Source organism: Ctenopharyngodon idella, chromosome 15, assembly GCF_019924925.1.
Source record: "Ctenopharyngodon idella isolate HZGC_01 chromosome 15, HZGC01, whole genome shotgun sequence".
NCBI classification, from domain to species: domain Eukaryota; kingdom Metazoa; phylum Chordata; class Actinopteri; order Cypriniformes; family Xenocyprididae; genus Ctenopharyngodon; species Ctenopharyngodon idella.
In genome coordinates, this window is record NC_067234.1 from 26,017,780 (window position 1) to 26,038,543 (window position 20,764).

Consider the following 20,764-nt stretch of genomic DNA (forward strand, 5'->3'; position numbering starts at 1 on the left):
GTGATTAAGTGTTGTGAGGAAAAGTCACGCTGTGATTAATTGATCATTTTATGATCAAATGGGGGATTGTAAGATAAATCTTATCAGCCTGACTTTTCTTTGTTTCTCCGTTTTCTCTCTCCTGGTCTTTAAGGCTGTAAGGGTAATAGGGGAGAATAGTTGTTATTGTTTCATCACACATCTTTTTTCATTGTACACTGTGTATATGTATGTGTGTTTCTTGGAAAGCAGCCAAGAAAGGGTCTCCCTTTCTTGGTCTAGGAAAGAGGGCCATAAGGCTGCTCTGGGAAGAATGGTTAGCCACACCGGAAGCTGACCATATTTAGGGCCCGAGTACCGATGGTGTGAGGACCCTATTGGAATTGCTCCATTTATTATTATTCTTCCGCTTCTTCTTCTTCTTCTTCTCCCAAATGAATCACATTTTTGAGGGCCTAAACATGCTCGAAAACTCATGAAACTTTGCACATGCATCAGAAGTGGTAAAAAATAACGTCTGTTATGGGTCTCAGAATTAGGTGTGACAAAATGGCTCGATAGCGCCACCTACAAAATTTCAACGAAGTGCCCCTTGCACCACGTTTCACGTACAGGTATAAAATTCAGTAGACACATGTAACAGCCTAATCCCTACAAAAAAGTCTCCTGGTGCAAAGTCTAAAACCAACAGGAAGTCAGATATTTTGAATTTTCTCTGCAAAATTTGTGCACTTTTTGCCATTTCCAGACGTTGTACTTTAATGAATGGTCAGTCTAATCTAAAGGCCTTTGCAACGTTAAATTGCGAATATCTAGAGTTTTCGCTGGAGGGCGTGTCCGTGGCGGCCTGACAAATTTCGATGTTTCGCCATGAAAAAGGAAGTTTATGTAACTCGGGTATTTAAAGTCGGATCAGCCCCAAACTTCACATGTTTGATAAGAGTCCTGGCCTGAAGACATCTACATGGCAATATTCAGTTACGGTCATAGCGCCACCTGCAGGCAACAGGAAATGACATGTTTTACACTGTGATTAACTCCTCATACAGATTTACCCAGAACCACATCATATTTGGTCAGTCTAATCTAAAGGCCTTAGCGATGTTAAATTGCAAAGATCTAGAGTTTTCACTAAAGGGGTTGTCCGTGGCGGCCTGACAAAGTCTGATGTTTCGCCATGAAAGGAAGTGAGCCCGGGTGCGAGGGCCCTTTCATCGCTGCTTGCAGCTTTAATTAGACTTGTTTTTCTATATGTACCACATTCCTATATCATGATGGTATAGTTTCATTGGACAGTTGCTACACCACCCCTTGAACATGTGTAAAAGCCATGTACAGAAGTAAGATTGGGAGAAGGTTTTGTGAACGGATTGGCTTCATGTTCATGACTCTTTTCCCATAGGCCTATGCATTCAATGAGTGAAAAAGACAAACTGAGAATGAGGCACGATAAAGGGACAATAAACTGAGATTAAAATAATCTTACATGTTCTATTTATTAAAACCAAGTATAAGTCTCATCAAGTTAGTGTTTTAAGCATTTACATTTATTCCAAAATAATAACTAAAGGCAACAATTGGGACAATATATTTTATTTGTGAACTGAAGTTCAGCTGATCTTTTTAATAGTGAACTTGGATCTTCAGTCATCAAACTTGGTAAACACTGGTCACAGAAATTATGATTGATCACTGAAAAAAACCCCCACATAAATCATGTTTTCAGACCATTTTAAGTTTGATTTTGATGTGACATAAACCGGTGATATCTAAGTGGCTTTTTTGGTGCGCCAAAAATATTCTCATCGCTTTATAATATTCATATTGAACCACTGTACTCACATGAACTGATTTAAATATGTTTTTAGTACCTTTATGGACCTTGAGAGAGGAAATGTCATTGCTCCCTATGTAGGCCTCACGGAGCCATCGGATTTAAACAAAAATATCTCAATTTGCGTTCCGAAGATTAACGAAGGTCTTACGGGTGTAAAACGGCACGAGGGTGAGTAATTAATGACAGAATTTTCATTTTTGGGTGAACTAACCCTTTAAGAGCGGCTGAACGAGCTCTGATGACGACACAGCTGTTTCATGATTGGCCAGATTCCGTGAGCGTCACTATGGGAAGCAGAAAGTGTCCGACTTCACATCTCTGTTTTCAGCTCCTCCCCAACTGCAAGCGGCAACTCTCGCTGATCGGTTACATCCAGCCGCAGCTGATGTCGAACATCTCTACAGGGTTTAGGTCTTTTGTATGTGCTTCATGAAAAAATTGCTGTTTTATTCAAGATAACTTAAAAGGAGCGAGCAAAGATGAGCATAACTGATGTCCCCCGCATATGCAGATTGATATTTAAAAGCTTTTTTAATTTTTCTCTTTCTCACACTTATGGTTAGATATTTAATAAAATAAAACACCTATAACACTGTGAACTAGGTAGTTTCGCTGATTACCTTAAAAGTCCATAGATATGCCGTTAATTCATACTGCTGTTAACACTTTCTCTGACATGCGGATGCAATGAGACCAGTTTTCCGGTTTGGTCAAGTGACTTTCGACATATACCCTATTGACTTCCATTCATACGCATGAAAATGTGTTAGACCGGAAATGCAAGCTCATGCGAAAAGTTTTGCATTTTGCTGCGTTCCAAAGTTCAAGTTTGGTGAAGTCACGGCGTGACCTCTTGGCTGAATTAAAAGAACAATATTTTTGCAGTTAAGTCAAGTAGATTTTATTTTTTTTACATTTTGAGTGTATTACTATTTGTTATATGTTGAATTCATGTTTATAAAAAAGACGCAGAGCGTGACGTCATATCACGACCGTTGCAGTGTCTGAAGAAATTTCACATGCTGAAAGTCTAGTGTAACCACAGCTTTAGGCTTGTTGGACTTGAAGCGGAGCTGCACAGACCGATCGGTGTATGACATCAAAGTACCGCAAGAGCAATTGGAGAGCCGAAGGCTCTGTATGCTTTTGAATCGCTCTCGCTGTACTTTGGTGTCATACACCAAGTCTGTCTGTGCAGCGCCACTTCAAGTCCAACAAGTCTATTCTCCCCCACAAAACCCACAGCACCATCATCATTTACTCATCCTCAAGTTGTTCCAAACACGCATGAATTTCTTTCTTCTGCTGAACACAAAAGATTTTTTGAAGAATGTCAGTAACCAAACTGTTGATGGGACCCCATTGACTTCCATAGTATTTTTTTTCTATACTATGGAAGTCAGTGGGGCCCATCAACTGTTTGGTTACCCATATTTTTCAAAATAACTTCTCTTGTGTTCAGCAGAAGAAAGAAATTAATTGCAGATTGAATGAAAATGGCACACAATAAAGCATAGTCTGCTCACAAGTGATATTTACCTTGATTTTTCTTTGTTCTTATATTTCGCATCAGCCATTCACTGACACTTTTGTCTCCTTGATGACCAAGTAGGCTACACTAACGTTTAATTAACTCTATTAGGGGCAAAATTTTTTTGCTGTAATGAAAATAATTTTGTTTAAATATACATTCCGCACAATAAATACTAAACAATTGACTGATTGTTTCACTCTTTGTTTAGGTTATCATACTTTTAAACATATAATGATTAATACAATTATTAATTAAATTAAATTAAATTAAATTAATATTTTACGATTTTTTATGATCAATAAATGCTAGCTTATATCTTGACTTGACTGTTAGTTTCAGCGCGCTGGCATAGCTCAGGGGTTACTTCCGTTATTGTACTTAGAATCAATTCTCCCAGCAATGGGATCGAACCCCGGGCGCCGTCCAGCGTTTTTATTCTCCTCCAGACAAACTCTTGACAACACAACCCTCAAGTAAATTGTGTCACGTAAACTCCACATCTGTTCAGTGGCATAACTCAGGGGTTACTTCTCTGCATAAGATTTTTTTTTTTAAAGTCATGTTTGTTATTTCAGACAATACAGGCTTATACGCTTCCAATTGCACAATTACAGTTACACGTTAACAAAGTCGAATAGTCTACGTGCTCAACAGAAGAACAGGTTTGTTAAATTCGATTATAGAAAATGATACCCATACTAATGTGACAGACAGTATCGATGATGTCCTGTTGGAGCCGATTATGTGCGCATGCGCACAACCCGAACCGCCCGGTAACTCCTCTTGTAAACAAGACGACACGAGAATAGTAAACGGTGAGATGTAAATTAAATCCCATGTTTCTTTTTCTTATTTCAACACCTATTATATAATGGCTGTATGTATATGCAAATTATTCATTCGCTTACGTGGCTTTTTTAAAACATGCTTGGTTATTTGTCTAAGCTTGCAGATAGCGCTGGTGAGCTAGCTAGCTATCCTTGAGTCTATCATCTCCATTGATATGGCTTATAAATCCCTTTATATGCAGATTTTTGTTAGCCTATTGCCTGTAATATAATATTTATTTCTTTTTAAATAATTACCGTGTAATACACAACCAGAATACTAATGTAAGAAGTGACTCCTGTTGGCCATTTCTGTTAATAACGGTTATTATCTGTGTATATCACAAGTAATTTGATGCTAACGTTCAAATTGTTGTTTTTCTCTATTGGATCCATTACAGATTTGGTCAGGCAACAGGGAGTAAAGACACAGTTTTCCTGTTACATACTGACTGTGGATATGAAAGGGTTAGTAGCAAGTATTACTGTCACTGATCTTAAATGATCAGAATATTTGCACTATAACATATAAATTATAATGACACTGTTTTAACTACACTATGGTCTAAAATATATTGTGTTTCCAGACAACAGAAAAGTTCTGAACCTGATGTCAATGTCCCAGTCATTGAAGAAGGTATTATCAGATTAAGCAGGATACAGTAATGTCAGTTTTTAAAAATATATATTTTGAGAATTGATATGTGTGTGTGTGTGTGTGTGTGTGTGTGTGTGTGTGTGTGTTTCTCTCAGGGGCAGTTGCTACTGCAGAGGACCCGTCGGCAATCACAACCATTCAGTCTGCTTCTACGTTTTCCTCGGAGCAGCCGATTAAATACCTCTTCAAGACAGAGGGAGCTGGGGGGCAGGTAGGGGAGCTGTACCCTCCCTCAGGGCAGGTAGGAGATGGGGAGGAAGGGTTACATTCAAACCTTAGTAAGAACTTAGGCTTAGTTAACACCTGGTAGTGACATTCGTCTCGGCCATCTGATCACAAGTGCTCAGTCAAGACACACACACTGTGGCATGCAAATATACCCCAAACATGAATTTTGGAGAACGGTTTTACAAATTTATTTAGTGCTACTGTCCATCCCAGACAGATGTTATCACCAGGTTTAAATTGTTCCCATAGGGTGTTCTTTCTGATGCACGATTCAGAAAGATTTAGCAGTGATCTCTCTTTTTTCACTTTAGGTACTAGACAAGTGTAGTTCTGAAAGATTATATTGCATAACATAATTTACCATCTTAATTTTCTTCAGGTTACATATCGCGTAATCCAGGTCGCAGATGGACAGCTGGAAGCTCAAACTGACGGTGCAACAGCTGTTAGTGTAGTGACCGGGTTTCCGGCTACAACGCAGCCTGTTACACAGGTGGAAAAGAACTTATTATTTTACCTGAAATAGATAATTGAAATAAATCTGATCACAACTAATTTCAGTATTATTTAAATATGTTTTTCAGGCTGTTTTCTCTCAGTCAGAAGGCTTAGATGGAGATGGCACAGAAACCCATTACACATATTATCCCGCTACTATCTCAGACGCTGCAGCAGGCACAATGGTGACCGGTGTTCAGGCCTCAGATGCTCTGCTTAGTCAGAGTGCTCCTGCAGGTACCATCAAACCCTTTTCAGCATAAATGATGACTTCCAATTTCTCTTATCTGCATGAATACACAACAGTGCAGTTCTGTTGCAAAGCAGCCTGGATTTTTTTTTATATTTTTTTTGTTTTGTTTTTTGCTCCTGCTTTAGGTCAGTTGTATGTTATGATGTCCCCGCAGGAGGTCCTTACTGGAGCCAACCAGAGGTCTATTGCACCTCGTACACAACCTTACAATGCGTAATGTTGCTTTTTCCAGCCTCTTAAAAGCACTCAGTCGTTTAATACATTTATACATTTCAGTTATTGCTGTTTTGCAATCTTTATTTTGCATTACATGTTTTTAGTGACCACAAACAATCATAAAAACTTAGTTCACCCTTACACAAATTAAAGCCTTAAAAAGGTCTTAAATCAGAGCAGAAAGTCTTAAATTCATAAAGTCATGGCATTAAATGTTGCATGCATTGCAAAAAATTAATGGGTCTCATTCACTAAGAATTTTCTTATAATTTACTAATAATTATGGCATGGTCTGTACACAGATTTCACACACAAATTTTTGTGTTCACATGCATAGTGAATGAGACCCAGTATCTTCCTCAGTATTTTTGTCCTGTTTTCCAATACAAATATCTAAACATCTTTAAATCAAAATACATTTACTTGAGATCCAAATGTAAAATGAAGTCTTGAAAAATTGCAAAAAAAAAAAAAACTCACATAAACTCACTTCATTTTGATCAGTTTCACAGAAAACAAGACTTAATATCAATTTTTTTTGCAAAATAAATTAAAAAGTAATGGATATCTGTTGTATTTGTATTTCCAAACATTGAAGTGTTGCTAATACAACTCATTGTGTTTCTCCCTAGACATTTACATTTTGAATTCATGGATTAGCATATGATCCCAAAGAAAAAAAAACAGTTGTAACACACTTTTTTCAATATTTGCAGTAAGTCAGAGGGGCCAAGAACTTCAAGAGATGAGAAAAGGCGAGCTCAGCACAATGAAGGTAAATGTTTTCAACTGAAAAATGATTGAAAATTACATGCAGTTAGTTGTGTCAGATATTTATGAGTGATTATTTTCAAATCACTTTACAGTTGAGCGAAGACGTAGAGACAAAATTAACAACTGGATTGTTCAGCTCTCAAAAACAATTCCAGACTGCACCATGGATTCCACTAAAACTGGACAGGTATGTGTTAGTTTTGTGAATATAATTTTAAAAAGACCTGATCCAGAAGCGATGCAACCTGTTCTACGGAATATGGAAATTTGTTGCGCATAACCCCCATTATATCTGACTTTGCTGTTGTGTGTGTTACAGAGTAAAGGTGGGATTCTATCAAAGGCCTGCGATTATATTCAAGAGCTGCGACAAAGTAACAGCCGGTTAGGAGATGAAATGAACAGCCTTGAGAGGTTGAGGATGGATAACCAGCTGTTACGGCAAGAGGTATTTTACTGGTTTGCACCAATAAGGGCTAATTTAAATCTAGATTAAATTAATATAATAATTCAGGTTTATCTAATAATTCAGTTGCGCTTTAATCATAATTTTGATCCTAGTTTAAAAACATACAGTGAACCTGAATTAATTTCAAATCAATTAAATCTCAAAATTAATCACAGGTAAAGGTTTTAAAAACTAATTTGTTATTTAAAAATGAATTGGCAAAAGCAAGATCAACATTTTAGACATTGTTGGATGAGAACTGAACTGAGCTCTATGATGAGATCACATTTCTGCAGAGATGCTTTATAGCTGAATTGAATTTCATAATTGCTGAACTGAATAAACGCTGAAATGACATCAGCTGAATAATGAGAGTATTTTATTTTTTTTAGAGCTGCTTAACAGCTGAATTGAATTCTTTCTGCATCATTAATCATTATTTTCCTGTTTATCACTGTAAAGCTGCTTTGAAACAATCTGTATCATATAAAGCGTTATATACAGTAAATAAAGGTGACATGACATGTTTTGCTATCTTTATCATTTTTCTTATTTCTCTCTTTTGTATTGTTCTCATTGACAGTTTTATTTTGTCATGCTGTTTTTTTAAAGGTGGAAGATTGGAAATCTAAGAATCAGATTTTGAGGAACCAACTCCGACAGCACGGCATAGTTGCAGCAGCAAGTGCAGATTCCCAGTGAAGAAGGATATTGGAGTTTTGGAAATTTAGAACAAAAACATTCGGTGCTGGAGATGGCACATTTCTGCAGTTTTTTTTAACAACCTTGAACAATGCCTAATGCAGGACTTAAATGATGCAGTATTGAATATACTGGTGATCAGTGGCGTGCCAAGGTCTGTGCAAGCCACTGCTGGTGATGATTCCTCATCAGGATCTTGCCTTATGTACATATTTTATTTTTTTATTTTTTGCATCCTCATGCCCCCATACTTTAATGTAATTTAGCATTCATTTTTTATGTACCAGGACAGGTCAGGAGAATTTGTTCATTTTGTACTTTACTTCTAAATTAGTGGAAATAATGTAAAATATTTGTGTTATGAATGCATTTTTCATATATGTCATACGTTTCAGAAGGTTTTTCAATTTAATTTGTTTGAATAATGAGCATGTAAAATAACTGCCTATTAACTGACAATTCACAACATGGTATGGTATCATAGTAGATTTCACTATTCAGAGTACTAAATAGCCAAAATTATTCAGAGTACTGAAATAAATGGACAAATTTCCCCTACACCATTTTTGTAGATTCTGGTTTAAGAATGTTTTGTGTTACAACATCTCAGTGTATGTTGTTATGTTGTCTTAAGCCTTTTCATTTGTCAAATGTTTACTATTTAACAGAAATAGAAAAAATATATCTGATTTCTGGAGATATTATTGTCTATTTTTGTTAAATACCATATATTTGGTAACCAAAAGGGCTCAAGACTTAAAATCAAGGGTCATGCTGAACTTCAGGCCTTAAAGAACCTGCTTTTAGTGTTCTTAGACCTTCCGCTATATGACCATGGACATTATGGCAAGCCATTTTAACATTTATTTGTTAAAAAAAAAGACAAGTATCTGTGTTTCTAGTACTGTTTTCAAAATTAATAGTAAGTAATCCAATAGTGACTAATATCTTTGTTTATTTTACTAGTAACTAATAGATACTTGTACATAGTATTGGTACTAGTATTTATTTCCAGAGGTGACTAGTGTATTTATTCTAATTCATTATGTACTAGTACAGTGGTTCCCAATCCTAGTCCTGGAGTACCCCCAACACTGCACATTTTTGATGTCCTATACGAGGAGTTGGAGCAGGGGTTTGCAAACTCAGCTTCTGGAGGGCCACAGTTCTGCAGAATTTAGTTCCCAACCCTGCTCCAACACACATACCTGTAGTTTTCAAATAATCTCGAAGGACCTGATTAGCTGGATTAGGTGCATTTAATTAGGGTTGAAGCTATACTCTGCATAGCTCTAGCCTTCCAGGAATAAATGCTGCATCCCAATTGACCAATTATATTATGCCCTAAAAGTATGTACTGTTTTTGTGAAGAAAAAGTGCATATTTTTGAGTGTGTAGCAGAATAGTAGGCAAGCTTTGGGACATACTACCTTGTTATAATTTCATCTTTAACAGAACGTTCTGTCGGTTAGTTATGTGCATCCTGTCACCGTTTTAACTGCCCTATCAATCATCTGGTCAAAGTTAAAATCCTCCACATTCAATTTAATTTAATGTCCTACCATATCGGAGAGAAATGTATTAGCATGTTCATCTGCCAGTCACGAGTCTTTCATGCGGAAAACTCCTAATAGGTTTCCATTGTGATGCATTTAAAAAGTTAATGACCAAACATATCTTTAAAAGTTCACAAGGTTGTTGCAGATTAAATATAATGTGGATAACATTAAATAAATATTTTTTTATTTAGGTTAGATGCTAATTATTAATCACTGAAACTCCTTAACCGTCAATCTCGCACATCCGCTGTGTTTGTAGTTCTATTTGAATCCTTGTCCAACGCACAATGGGTTTTGGCCAATATTAGTCATTAGAGTGTGCATGGATCTGCACTTTGAATTCGGAAATAGTAGACCATCTGGGTATCTTTGGAAAACTGGAATACTTGGGTTACTAGTAACCCTTCCAGGTATCCTAGTACTAATGTAGTAGACCGTTGCACTGTATTAGAAACTAGTGTGTGTTTTAGTTTATGTATAATGTAACCATTCTGACTAGTCATTACTTAAGGCCTTTGCACACTCCGAAATGTTCGCACGTTAAAAAATAAATGTGACCTCACGTTGCGTCAATCATGTTTACACACTGCCTCCAAAACTTTCGTCCGTCATAAAAAAATTCGCATCAGGTTAGATTTTCTGCATTTTTCACATCCGTGCTACGCATTTTGAGAGATGTTTTGACAATTCAGAGCCACCGTACGCGAACGCCAAAATCCCCAATGCCATCTGACAAGTTGATCCACGTCAGCACAAAGCAGTAGCACTGTATGACAAACAAAGTGCGGAAAGAGAAAGAATATAAAGACAGATTGTGCCAGTATCGCTAGCAAAGCATCAAACTGAGGCACTGACATGCTGAAGTAAACTTTGAAACGCTCGGGATAATCCCGCAGCTCCTTGATGAGGTGGAACTCTCCTTCCTCTCTACGCAATCTCAGGATTGGATGTACCCAATATTTCCTCTTTCTTTTTGTCTTTTTAGAAGTGAGAGGACAACTAAATTATGCTCACTGCTTGAAGACTTCATTTTGTATTATTTTGAGAATTTTTTCAATTATTATGCATCAAACTCAATGTGCAAGGTCTCTGTGCGTGACGAATTTTTAGGATCACGAATACGAAAAAACGCAAATGAAAATTTTGGACTCAGTGTGTAAAATGCAATCAAAACTAGTGAAATATGAACTATTACTAATAAAAATGGGATCAATTATTGTGTCTTTTGAATAAGTACTAGTATCTAATAATGGTATATTAGTCACTATTTACTACTAATTAATAAATACTAATATACAAACAAACACGAGTTCGTTTAAATTACTAAATGTTAAAACGGCTTGCCGTATAACAAATGAAACCATGAGCCTGTTTCTTTAAGGACTAGTAGAGTTTCCGGTGACGTGAGTCAGTTCATGGTTGTAACTGTGTTATTAGTTGCACTATGGACTTCCTACGGACCCCGTGATGGAAGGATTATGCCTTGCTATTTCAAATAAATAATAAATAATAAGCCGGAGCAATGATTTGCATATTGTTAGTTGCAGGGCACGGCACGGTTTTAGAGACACAGATAAAGGTAAATCAACTGATTTAAACGTTTCCCTGTGAGCTGCAAAAACGGTTATGATTTCTTAAAACTTGGTGTCATTTTGCAGTGAGCGCTTGTATGCCACATTGTTTATTTCCATTCAAAACAAAAAAGAAAAGATGCAATGCAATGCAATGTTCACAAAGCATGTCTCCATATTTCAAGAGTGATGTTACAGGTCTGTATGCTCATCTGACCGGTGTGCCAAAAGCTCTATTACCTGGAGTTGGGGGAAAGAAAATATTGGATTTCTGGTGGGAAACCGTCAACACGTGAGTTATTATAACATCATTGTGAAAGGTGTTTTCCATGCAAACTAATGCAACACAGTATTTTCCCTCTCTCCCAGTCGCCAGCTCTTCAGTGAAGTTTATCTAGTCACGAATGCTGATAAGTAAGTCATATTTGTTATTTGCCAACCTGGTTTGTTGCAATGTTTACATTTTCTTTTGTGTAAATAAGGGCAGGAAGTGTGGCTTTTTGAATGTTAAGGATACACAATATCAGCCATTAAACTTACTTAAAAATGTATATTGGTTCAAAACTGCACTCAATTCAGATACAAGCACTATGAACGATGGGCAACAGCCAATGACTTTCCAGTGGAGAATGTTGTGAATGATGGCAGCACTACTTTGGATGACAGACTTGGGGCTGTTGCAGACCTTGAATTGGCCATCCGAAGCCGACAGCTACAAGATGACATTATGGTGGTATGATGCAGCATTGAGAACTTTCATAATATCCATTTAGTAGCACCTTTTTCCAAATCCTGTTTTATTTGACTTCAATCTTAATTTGGAAGGGCTGTTTTCAATTGTGTGTTTGCATATTGCATTTGCAGATCGCAGGAGACATGCTTTGTGCTGATCAAAACTTTGATATTGCACAAGTCATTCGCTTTTTCAGATCTAAGGTAAGAGAGACTTATCATATTGACTCTGTTGTCACAAGTTGATTCTTGTGGGTGAGATGTCAAACATAGTGACCCAACCAGGTTTGTACTGATTTGTACTTTCCTGCTTGCACCATAGCGAAATGCTTGTCCTGCACACACACAACTGTATTTACTCTCACTTATCATTATTTCATAACTTTATCTCATTATTTTCCACTCATTCAACTTGTTAAAACTCATTTCTGTCATTTCTACTCAATTTTAATTCTTATTACAATTTGATACTTCAGCCTGGAGAACTTGCTATATATTATGAGCTGGAGTCAGGAGAGAAGAGCTACTCCAGAGGAATTGTTGAAGTTTGTCCGAACACCCATCGGTGAGACATGACAGCATCTTTGCTTTTATTTTTGTTGTGTTGTCATGGAAAAAGTGCCCTCTGATATTATAAAATTAGCCAAGCTTAGTAGATTCTTTATATATATTTTTTTAACTTGGGGTTCCATGGCCATTGCCATGTACTCTAAAATAGCAGGGTTTAGTACTTTATCATTCATTCATTTAAATGGAAATATGTCTTTGACATTATCATACATGACATTAGCAAAGTGACATCGTGACGGCAATAGTAAAATGAAATGTATTCATTAAACATAAATAGACAGGTAAGTATTATATAAGCATACTTGTAAACATAAGTTAAAAAAAGTGTTTCTTTAAAATGCAAAGTCGGAAAGTAAGGAAAGTAGTGCGTTATGTTAATTTTGCATTACTTTTTCTCATCTGGGCTGGGCTGTTTGGTTGTTTTTATAACAAAAAAAAAAAAACTATTTTTGGCAAATGTTAAGGCCCTTTCACACCAAAAGTGAAATGAACAAGCCTCAGGCTGAAGGAAATGCAAATTCACGCCTGTACAGTAGAGGGCGCAGTTCGAACAAACAAGCCTTTCAGCTGTGCTGCCATTCTGGAATCAAAATGAATAAATGTATGCTCACATTTAGTCTAGATATAATCTAGAGTAAGCATCATGTTTACAAAGCACACACAACACTTCTGCACTTCCGATTTCTCTCAACATGGGGACAGGAGAGCTGTCAGTCAATAAATGGCATTTGTGATGGCACTTTGCTATTTAAAGTTTATTTTTATTTATTAATATTTATTAATTACAGTAAATTTTTTACAGACTATTTTTTTTTTACTTCTACATGTATGCTTATGTTTATAAGCATATATGTAGGCCTGAATAAAAAAGTAAAATAAAACAGCCATGGGTGGTGCATGAAGTCCAGCTCCCCCTTTCTAGATGTAATTTGGGTGTAATGGGTGGAGCTAGAAGGTCCAACCACACCCTAACTCAACCCATAACTCCATCCCTCCACCCATTAGATCCACAGAGGTGGAGTTGGACTAGGTCAAGCTCAACCCCATGACATCCAGAGAGGGTGAGCACCACTTGAGTTTAAAGGGATAGTTCACCCAAAACTGAAAATTTGTTGTTTATCTGCTTACCCCCAGGGCATCCAAGATGTAGGTGACTTTGTTTCTTCAGTAGAACACAAATGATGATTTTTAACTCCACCTGTAGCGGTCTGTCAGTCGTATAATGCATGTCAATGGGAACTCCATCTATAAGAGTCAAAAAAAATCATGCACAGACAAATCCAAATTAAACCCTGCGGCTCGTGACGACACATTGATGTCCTAAGACACGAAACGATTGTTTTGTGTGAGAAACCAAACAGTATTTATATCATTTTTTACCTCTAAAACACCACTATGTCCAACTGCCTTGAGCACATGCACGGCATCTGGTGTGTGAGGTCTGAATGCACTCTGATGCCAGAAGTGATTGCTCGAACTCATTGACATATACACGCGAGAAATCACTTCCGTCATCAGAGCACGGTTTTAGACCTCACCAACCGGATGCTCAAGGCAGTTGGACATAATGGTGTATTAGAGGTAAAAAATGATATAAATACTGTTTGGTTTCTCACACAAACCGATCGTTTTGTGTCTTAGGACATTAATGTGTCGTCACGAGCCGCAGGGTTTAATTTGGATTTGTCTGTGCATGATTTTTTTTTACTCTTATAGATGGAGTTCCCATTGACATGCATTATACGACTGACAGACTGCAACGGTTGGAGTTAAAAATCCTCATTTGTGTTCTACTGAAGAAACAAAGTCACCTACATCTTGGATGCCCTGGGGGTAAGCAGATAAACATCAAATTTTCATTTTTGGGTGAACTATCCCTTTAAGCATTCACTACAAGCTTCTGAATCTATGTGCAGGGTCATGCGCTTCCTTGAGAAGCCTCAGGAGGGCGTCAGCGCATCTCGTCTGGCCAGCGTGGTGTTCTACTGCCTGCGCAAAGAGTCCTTACTGTACATCTCTGAATTCCTTCTTCAACACCCAGACGTTAAAGATAGAACCTTTGGCAAGTTTTGGGTAAATGTTTTAAATTATCCTTGAGTTTTAAAATGTAAAGCATCAAGCTTTTGTTTCTGTGTCATTACATTAATATCAACTTAAATATTAAATAGGATTTTATTGGTTGTAGGAATGGCTTATAAATGAGGAGAAAGTTCCTGTTTATGGGATGAAGTTACCAACAGGATTTCAACTAATTGGACAAGTGGTGGGTACGAATGTAACATTATTTAGGTTAATTTTATATATTTATATGATATTTTTTAAAAGTTTGGAGTCGGTAAGATTTTTCAAATGTTTTTGAAAGAAGTTGACAGTAAAAACAGCCATTTTCAGCAGCCATAACTTTAGTTTTCATTGTCACATGATCTTTCAAAAATCATTCTAAAGGCCCGTTCACACCAAGAAATATGACTATAAAGATAATCATAAGGATAACCATATTAATGTCCACACCAACGCACAATATCGTTCTGTTTATTCTAAGCACACGCTGCAGGTTTGTTGTCTTCCACTTTAAATGCTCAAGCTCTTTAAAGCGGAATGGATTCTGATTGGCTGTCAATGTTTTTATTGTTCTTCAGCTGGAAAAAAATCATTCTGAAAGTGACTCCAACGATATTGTTACTCTGTGCTGTTATTGTGAACTTATGTGAACTCTTCTATTCTTTTATATTTACAATGATTTTTAAAACTATACCTTTATCATTATCATCATAGTTATCTTCCTTGGTGTGAACGGACCTTAATATGCTGATGTGGTGCTCAAGAAACATTTCTTATTATATTATCAATGTTGAAAACATTTGTGCTGCCTAATATTTTTGTAGAAACTGTGCTACTTTTTTCAGGATTCTTTGAGTATAATGTTGAAAAGTACAGCATTTATTTGACTTCTTTTGTAACATTATAAATCACTTTACTGTCACTTTTTCAGTTTAATGCATCCTTGCTGAATGCACATATCAATTAAAAAAATCTTACTGACCTTAAATGGTGGTGTATACCACATTATTCTAAACGTAAATTTTGTTATGTTTTTTTGTTATGTTGAGCATTTTAAGCATTGAGCATCTGTTATTACAGGGTCTGTCTGATTACACGAAATGGCTCGCTCACTATTCTTCAAAACAGCAGCTGTCCCCATCTAAACCCATCACATGCCGCTCATATGCCAGGTCAGGCAGAACACATTTGCTAGTAGTATCCACACATACCTACCTGCTTTTCATCACTATACATAGGTCTGTGTGTTGACTCATAGGGTTGGACTCATGGGGAACCCCTCTGATGGATTCAATGGGAAAACCATTGCTATGACCATTGCTAACTTCTGGGCTGAGGTCACACTGATGGAGAGCCAGGCTCTGGTAAAAAAAAAAGAAAAAAAAAGAACAGACTGAGATAAGACATAAGGAAAGCACTGTTCTTCATCCATCTCAATGTTTTTATTAAGGTCCTTCTACCTCATCCTCTGAATGACCCTACGGAGTTCGGAAGCTTGCAGGATCTCTTTCGGATCAGCCGGAAAGAAGGGTTTGTCCAAACATCAAGTTTTTTTTTTTTATTGTTTTGCATGGACTTCAACAAATTGGACACTTTAAACGAACAATTCACATTTACATTTAATTAACATTCTGTCATCATTTAGTCACCCTCATGTCGACCCAAACCCGTTTGAGTTTTGGAACAAAAAATTAGATATTTTGCAGAATGTTTGCGATACAACAAAACCAATTATTATAACTATTAATATTAATTTATTTGTCCTACAGGTATTTGGGAGGTCTGAGACTGCTACAAGCCACCTGTAAAAAGTTTTACCAGTTCTGCTCTGAACAAGGGTGAGATCCAATTAACATAATTGAGTAAATACATTTTCTTAAAGTCATGATTATCAGGGTCCAATCACCAACGGCTCATGTAGACAATACGGTGATACAATGGCAGTGCCTCAAATACAATACGAGTCTTTAAGTGTCTCTATATTGTACTATATTGAAATAGACAAATAATTTTGTCTCTTCATTGTAATTGAACAGCAATACATTTAGTCATGTCTGGCAACTTGACAAATATGTTTTCAATATCATTAGGATATATAAAAATTAAGATAATTATTAATCTATGAGTATTTTGGAGATCACAGATTTCTTTGCAAATTTCAATCCACAACCGCTAGTTTTCTTTTTCGATAATCCATTACAATATGGATATATGAAATAATACAGACGAGAAGATCTGTTGTGTAATTGGAATGATAAAGACACTGACTATATTTTCTTTCTTTTATGCTGACAGCATTGCTCTGTCCAAGCAGAATTTTACTCTCAAGTATGACACAAACATTCCTCGGCAAGTGGTAAGACTTATTATTAATGATATTTGCAGTTATTTATCTAGAGTTGAATTTCTAAGAATGTGGAATAACACTGTACTACATTTCTTTGGTGATGTCTAGGGTTTAGCTGGCAGTAGGTAAGTAGAACTTTGACTACAAACTTCAATGAACATTAACAGTTTCTCCAAAGCTCATTCATGTCTATTTGATTTGTAATTAAAGGAGAAGCATTATAAGCATTATTCAAGTGTGAACACACTCGCTGTTTCATCTGCTGTTATTAGGGTCAAATTTGAATATTCTAAAAGTACAATTTGGGTGTTTTCTTTGTAGTGCGATTGTGTCTGCCACACTGAAGTGCCTGATGAAGTTTTACAACATCACAGACAACGTATGTTCAGCATTCACCAATCAGTGGACAGATTTAGAACTACTTTTTATGTAGGAAAAACCTATTAGCTTACATAAACTTTATCCTGTGTCAGGATCTTCCTAAACCAGTCAGAGCCAACTTCATCCTCAACGTAGAGACGGATGAGCTGTTCATCACAGCTGGTCTACAGGATCGAGTTGTGCAGGTATGTATATTCATATTAATTTTTGATTAATTTGACTTACACTGTGTGAAACATGACTTTCTCTGTATTAACTTTTCTAATAGGTCTATGAAGGCTTGGTTTACATGGACTTCAACAAACAGCTTATGGACGAGCGGGGTTATGGTACTGTCTTTGAACAGAAATATTATTCTGGGCAATATAAATAGCATTTTTCATTATTGTATGGGATGTACACTACTGTTCAGAAGTTTTTGCATGTTTTTGACAGGAGTATATGCTTCAGATATGCTGATTTGGTCCTCATTAAACACTTGCTATTATCAATGTTGAAAACAGTTGTTCTGCTTAATATTTTTGTGGAAACCATGATAGATTTTTTTCAGGATTCTTTGATGAATAGAAAGTTCAAAATAACAGCATTTTTTGAAGTAGAAAAATTTGTAACAATGTAGAACCGTCACTTTTACTGTCACTTTTGATTCGTTTAATGCATCTTTGCTGAATAAAAGGATTAAAGATTTATTTTCCCCCAAACTTTTAAACGGTAGTGCATTTGCTATAGAAACCTGAATTTTAAGCGGCTGTACTGTACATCAAACTATTCTTTTCTATAGGAGAATACATTCCCTTGGACATGAACGATCTTCCCTTGTTCTGGCTGGCGTACTTGGGCGATCCAAGTGATTCTGGACGGATTCACAGTAATGTTAGACAGCGCTGGTTGAACGGTGAGTCCTGCCTTATGTCTTGGTTTATGTCTTGATTGTAAATAAATAAAGCTTTTCATAAGTCTTGTTCTTTCTGGACAGGTGACTCTGCTGTGGTTGAAGCTATGAAATCGTTTGCTGAACTCACAGACCAAGCCCGGTTGGTTCATCTTTGAGCATTGGTCATAATTGCTGCTTTACACTTTTCATATGGAATTCACAATAAGAGATGGTCAATGAAAAGTGCTTTAAAGATGCTTTTGTCACCGTATGCAGAGCTGCCTTCCAGTGTAAGGACTGGCCCAGACTCGCACAGCTCATGGATGAAAACTTTGAGCTACGGCGGTATGATGTTTTAGTCCATTTATCAAACTCTCAAACAAAGTTGAATAGAGGTTTAAATTAATGTCACTAAACTGTGGGTTAATGTTGTAGATTTAAGCTAAAAGTACCAACAACAAATCCTTCATTATGTGGTCTAAATCAAACAGGATTTTAATATGTTCATTTAAAAATAGCTAATCAGATGCCGCTGTTAAAGTTGCATTTTGTCTATCAGTTCGGTGTATACTGAAGACTGCTTGGGCCCTGGAAATCTGAAAATGGTACAGCTTGCGAGACAGGTAAATTAATGTGTCAGTGCATTGTTTCTCAAAGATCTCTGGTGAATTAACTGCCGCAATTATTCCTTAAAGTAATCTGACCTTCAGAGAAAAGCAGCACATCTAAATGATTCTTTGTTGTCTGTGTAGTTTGAATCTGCAGTCAAATTGCCCGGCAGTGGTGGTGCTGTGGTGGGCTTGTGTATGAACCAAGAGCGACTGGTATGGAAGATCTTTTGACTTTTATATAATGCTTGTAATGCTTGTAATTTAATTTATGACATGTGTGAATTACCATAATTAGGAGGCAGCAACTAACTTAGGATTCTACTCAGAGCTGTTAACCATTATGTATAATAAAATTATATCAAAAATAATTATACACTAATATTCAAACTTCAAAGTGTCTAAGATTTTTTAAATGTTTTTTTTTATGCTTACCAAAGCTGCATTTCTTTGATCAAAAATACAGTAAAAACAGTAATATGGTGAAGTATTTTTACAATTTAAAATAACTGTTTTCTATTTTAATATATTTTAAAATATAATTAATTCCTATAATGGTAAAGCTGAATTTTCAGCATCATTACTCCAGTCTTCAATGTCACATGATCCTTTAGAAATCATTCTAATATGCTGATTTGCTGCTCAAGAAACATTTCTTATTATTGCTGAAAACCGTTGTGCCTGTCGTGTTAATTTCTTTCTTTCAAAAAAAGACCCCAAACTTTTGTAAGCTAATAAGTAAGCTAGTAAGCTATCAAACTGTTAAAATGCTACCATTTTGGATGTTTTTACATGACATTAAAACAGTCAAGTTAAAGATGTCTGACATTCTAATGTAATTATGAGTTTTATGCATTTTTTTTTTTTTTTTAACTAGTCTAGAACTTGTAATTACACTAATTTTAACATTATGTGAAAACAGCATCACCTATCATAAACAGATCTTGTAACTGGCTGATTTGAAATTAAAACTAACTTTGAAGTGATATATATTTTTGATCTTTTAACAAGTAACTGCTGAATTGTAAATTAATTTATGAACAAAAAAGGAAGAAAAATACACATGATATTTATGTGCCCCAGTGTAAAAACATCTTTATCATGTTTTACCTCTAGGTGGAGATGAAGAGGGCTTTCCAAGAGGCAGGATGTGTTTTTTGTGTTATTGTGCCTTATGACCCTTCAGTGCAGGGTCAGAACTGATCACTTAAAGTACAGGTTTTATTAATTGTTGGCCAAGAAGCTGTGATATAAAGGCTCTGCTAAAGGAACATGGCTTAAAGGGATAGTTCACCCCCAAAATTGTATATATATTTTTTTTTTTAACAATATACAATACAAACCTGTATGACTTCCTTTGTTTTGTGGAACATAAAAGAAGATATTTTAAGATTATTATTATTATTTGTCCATACAGCTGAAGTAAATGGTAGCCAAAACTGTTTGGTTACTAACATTCTTCAAAATATCTTTTGTCCTCCACAGAAGAAAGTAAGTTCATATAGGTTTAGAACAACATGAGGGTGAGTAAATGATGGCAGAATGTTAATTTTTGGGTAAACTATCCCTTTATATTTGTTTTAACTTAAATTTTGAACTTGAGTTTAAATGAACTTGTCAGTGTTTTCCTAGTTCAGACTTCTATATCACAGGAAATTGTTTAGCAATAGGTGGGGCTCCAATTGTTGTACGTTTCAGTGAGAAATGAGAATGAGAAACAATTGACTTTCCAATGGTAGCCTTTCACACCCATCCTGTTCTTGTGTCGTAAAGACGTTTTTGTGCAGAGACAAAAGTGTTTACTTTATTTCAGTAAGACGTGATTGCGAATGGAAGATGTTAATTATATCTATGCATTATCATAGTCGACACTACCAAATTACTACCAAACATTTCTCCCATTTTGTCGCTATGTTAATGAATCAAATAAATCCTTTTGACTCACTTTACGTTAGTAGCCTATTGAAATTACATGGAAGTAAATAATGGTAAATATGTGAATGAATGTGAAATTTTGTGGAGTTTACTTGTTATTTCAGGTCATGTGTGTAACAGTAATGTAAAATGTTATTAATCTCGGGCTTTTAGGTAAATTAGAGTAATTAAA

General features: G+C 36.1%; 2 protein-coding genes across 5 annotated transcripts; both read left to right on the forward strand.

Moving 5' to 3' along the window:
- Positions 1 to 4,021: 4,021 nt before the first annotated feature.
- usf1 (upstream transcription factor 1) lies at positions 4,022 to 8,514 on the forward strand. Of its 4 annotated transcripts, none has more exons than XM_051861361.1 (11): positions 4,022 to 4,165; positions 4,579 to 4,645; positions 4,765 to 4,814; positions 4,931 to 5,076; positions 5,443 to 5,556; positions 5,648 to 5,798; positions 5,940 to 6,027; positions 6,747 to 6,805; positions 6,897 to 6,991; positions 7,124 to 7,252; positions 7,865 to 8,514. In XM_051861361.1, the coding sequence occupies exons 1-11, from the start codon at positions 4,093 to 4,095 to the stop codon at positions 7,952 to 7,954; spliced, it is 1,062 nt and encodes a 353-aa protein (XP_051717321.1). In that variant the 5' UTR covers positions 4,022 to 4,092; the 3' UTR covers positions 7,955 to 8,514. The 4 variants fall into 4 exon arrangements, with proteins under 4 accessions (XP_051717321.1, XP_051717323.1, XP_051717322.1 ...); XM_051861363.1 differs by having other exon boundaries at positions 4,023 to 4,165; positions 5,940 to 5,994; XM_051861362.1 differs by having other exon boundaries at positions 4,023 to 4,165; positions 4,931 to 5,046.
- A 2,387-nt stretch (positions 8,515 to 10,901) lies between these two features.
- gkup (glucuronokinase with putative uridyl pyrophosphorylase) lies at positions 10,902 to 20,606 on the forward strand. The gene is made up of 23 exons (XM_051861360.1): positions 10,902 to 11,092; positions 11,270 to 11,376; positions 11,454 to 11,498; positions 11,664 to 11,817; positions 11,949 to 12,020; positions 12,293 to 12,381; positions 14,303 to 14,459; positions 14,572 to 14,649; positions 15,528 to 15,619; positions 15,706 to 15,811; positions 15,898 to 15,977; positions 16,217 to 16,285; positions 16,743 to 16,803; positions 16,903 to 16,919; positions 17,116 to 17,173; positions 17,268 to 17,360; positions 17,444 to 17,504; positions 17,957 to 18,070; positions 18,152 to 18,209; positions 18,326 to 18,394; positions 18,609 to 18,672; positions 18,802 to 18,873; positions 19,774 to 20,606. Exons 1-23 carry the CDS (start codon positions 11,036 to 11,038, stop codon positions 19,858 to 19,860), a joined length of 1,860 nt encoding a protein of 619 aa, XP_051717320.1. The 5' UTR covers positions 10,902 to 11,035; the 3' UTR covers positions 19,861 to 20,606.
- Positions 20,607 to 20,764: the final 158 nt, after the last annotated feature.

Coding starts and splice junctions, on each gene's coding strand:
- gkup (XM_051861360.1), top strand. CDS start 11,036: ATGATTTGCATATTGTTAGTTGCAGGGCACGGCACGGTTTTAGAGACA. Junction 14,460..14,571: donor GAACCTTTGGCAAGTTTTGG/GTAAATGTTTTA, acceptor TATTGGTTGTAG/GAATGGCTTATAAATGAGGA. Junction 14,650..15,527: donor TTCAACTAATTGGACAAGTG/GTGGGTACGAAT, acceptor CTGTTATTACAG/GGTCTGTCTGATTACACGAA.
- usf1 (XM_051861361.1), top strand. CDS start 4,093: ATGTGCGCATGCGCACAACCCGAACCGCCCGGTAACTCCTCTTGTAAA. Junction 5,557..5,647: donor CAACGCAGCCTGTTACACAG/GTGGAAAAGAAC, acceptor TATGTTTTTCAG/GCTGTTTTCTCTCAGTCAGA. Junction 7,253..7,864: donor ACCAGCTGTTACGGCAAGAG/GTATTTTACTGG, acceptor GTTTTTTTAAAG/GTGGAAGATTGGAAATCTAA.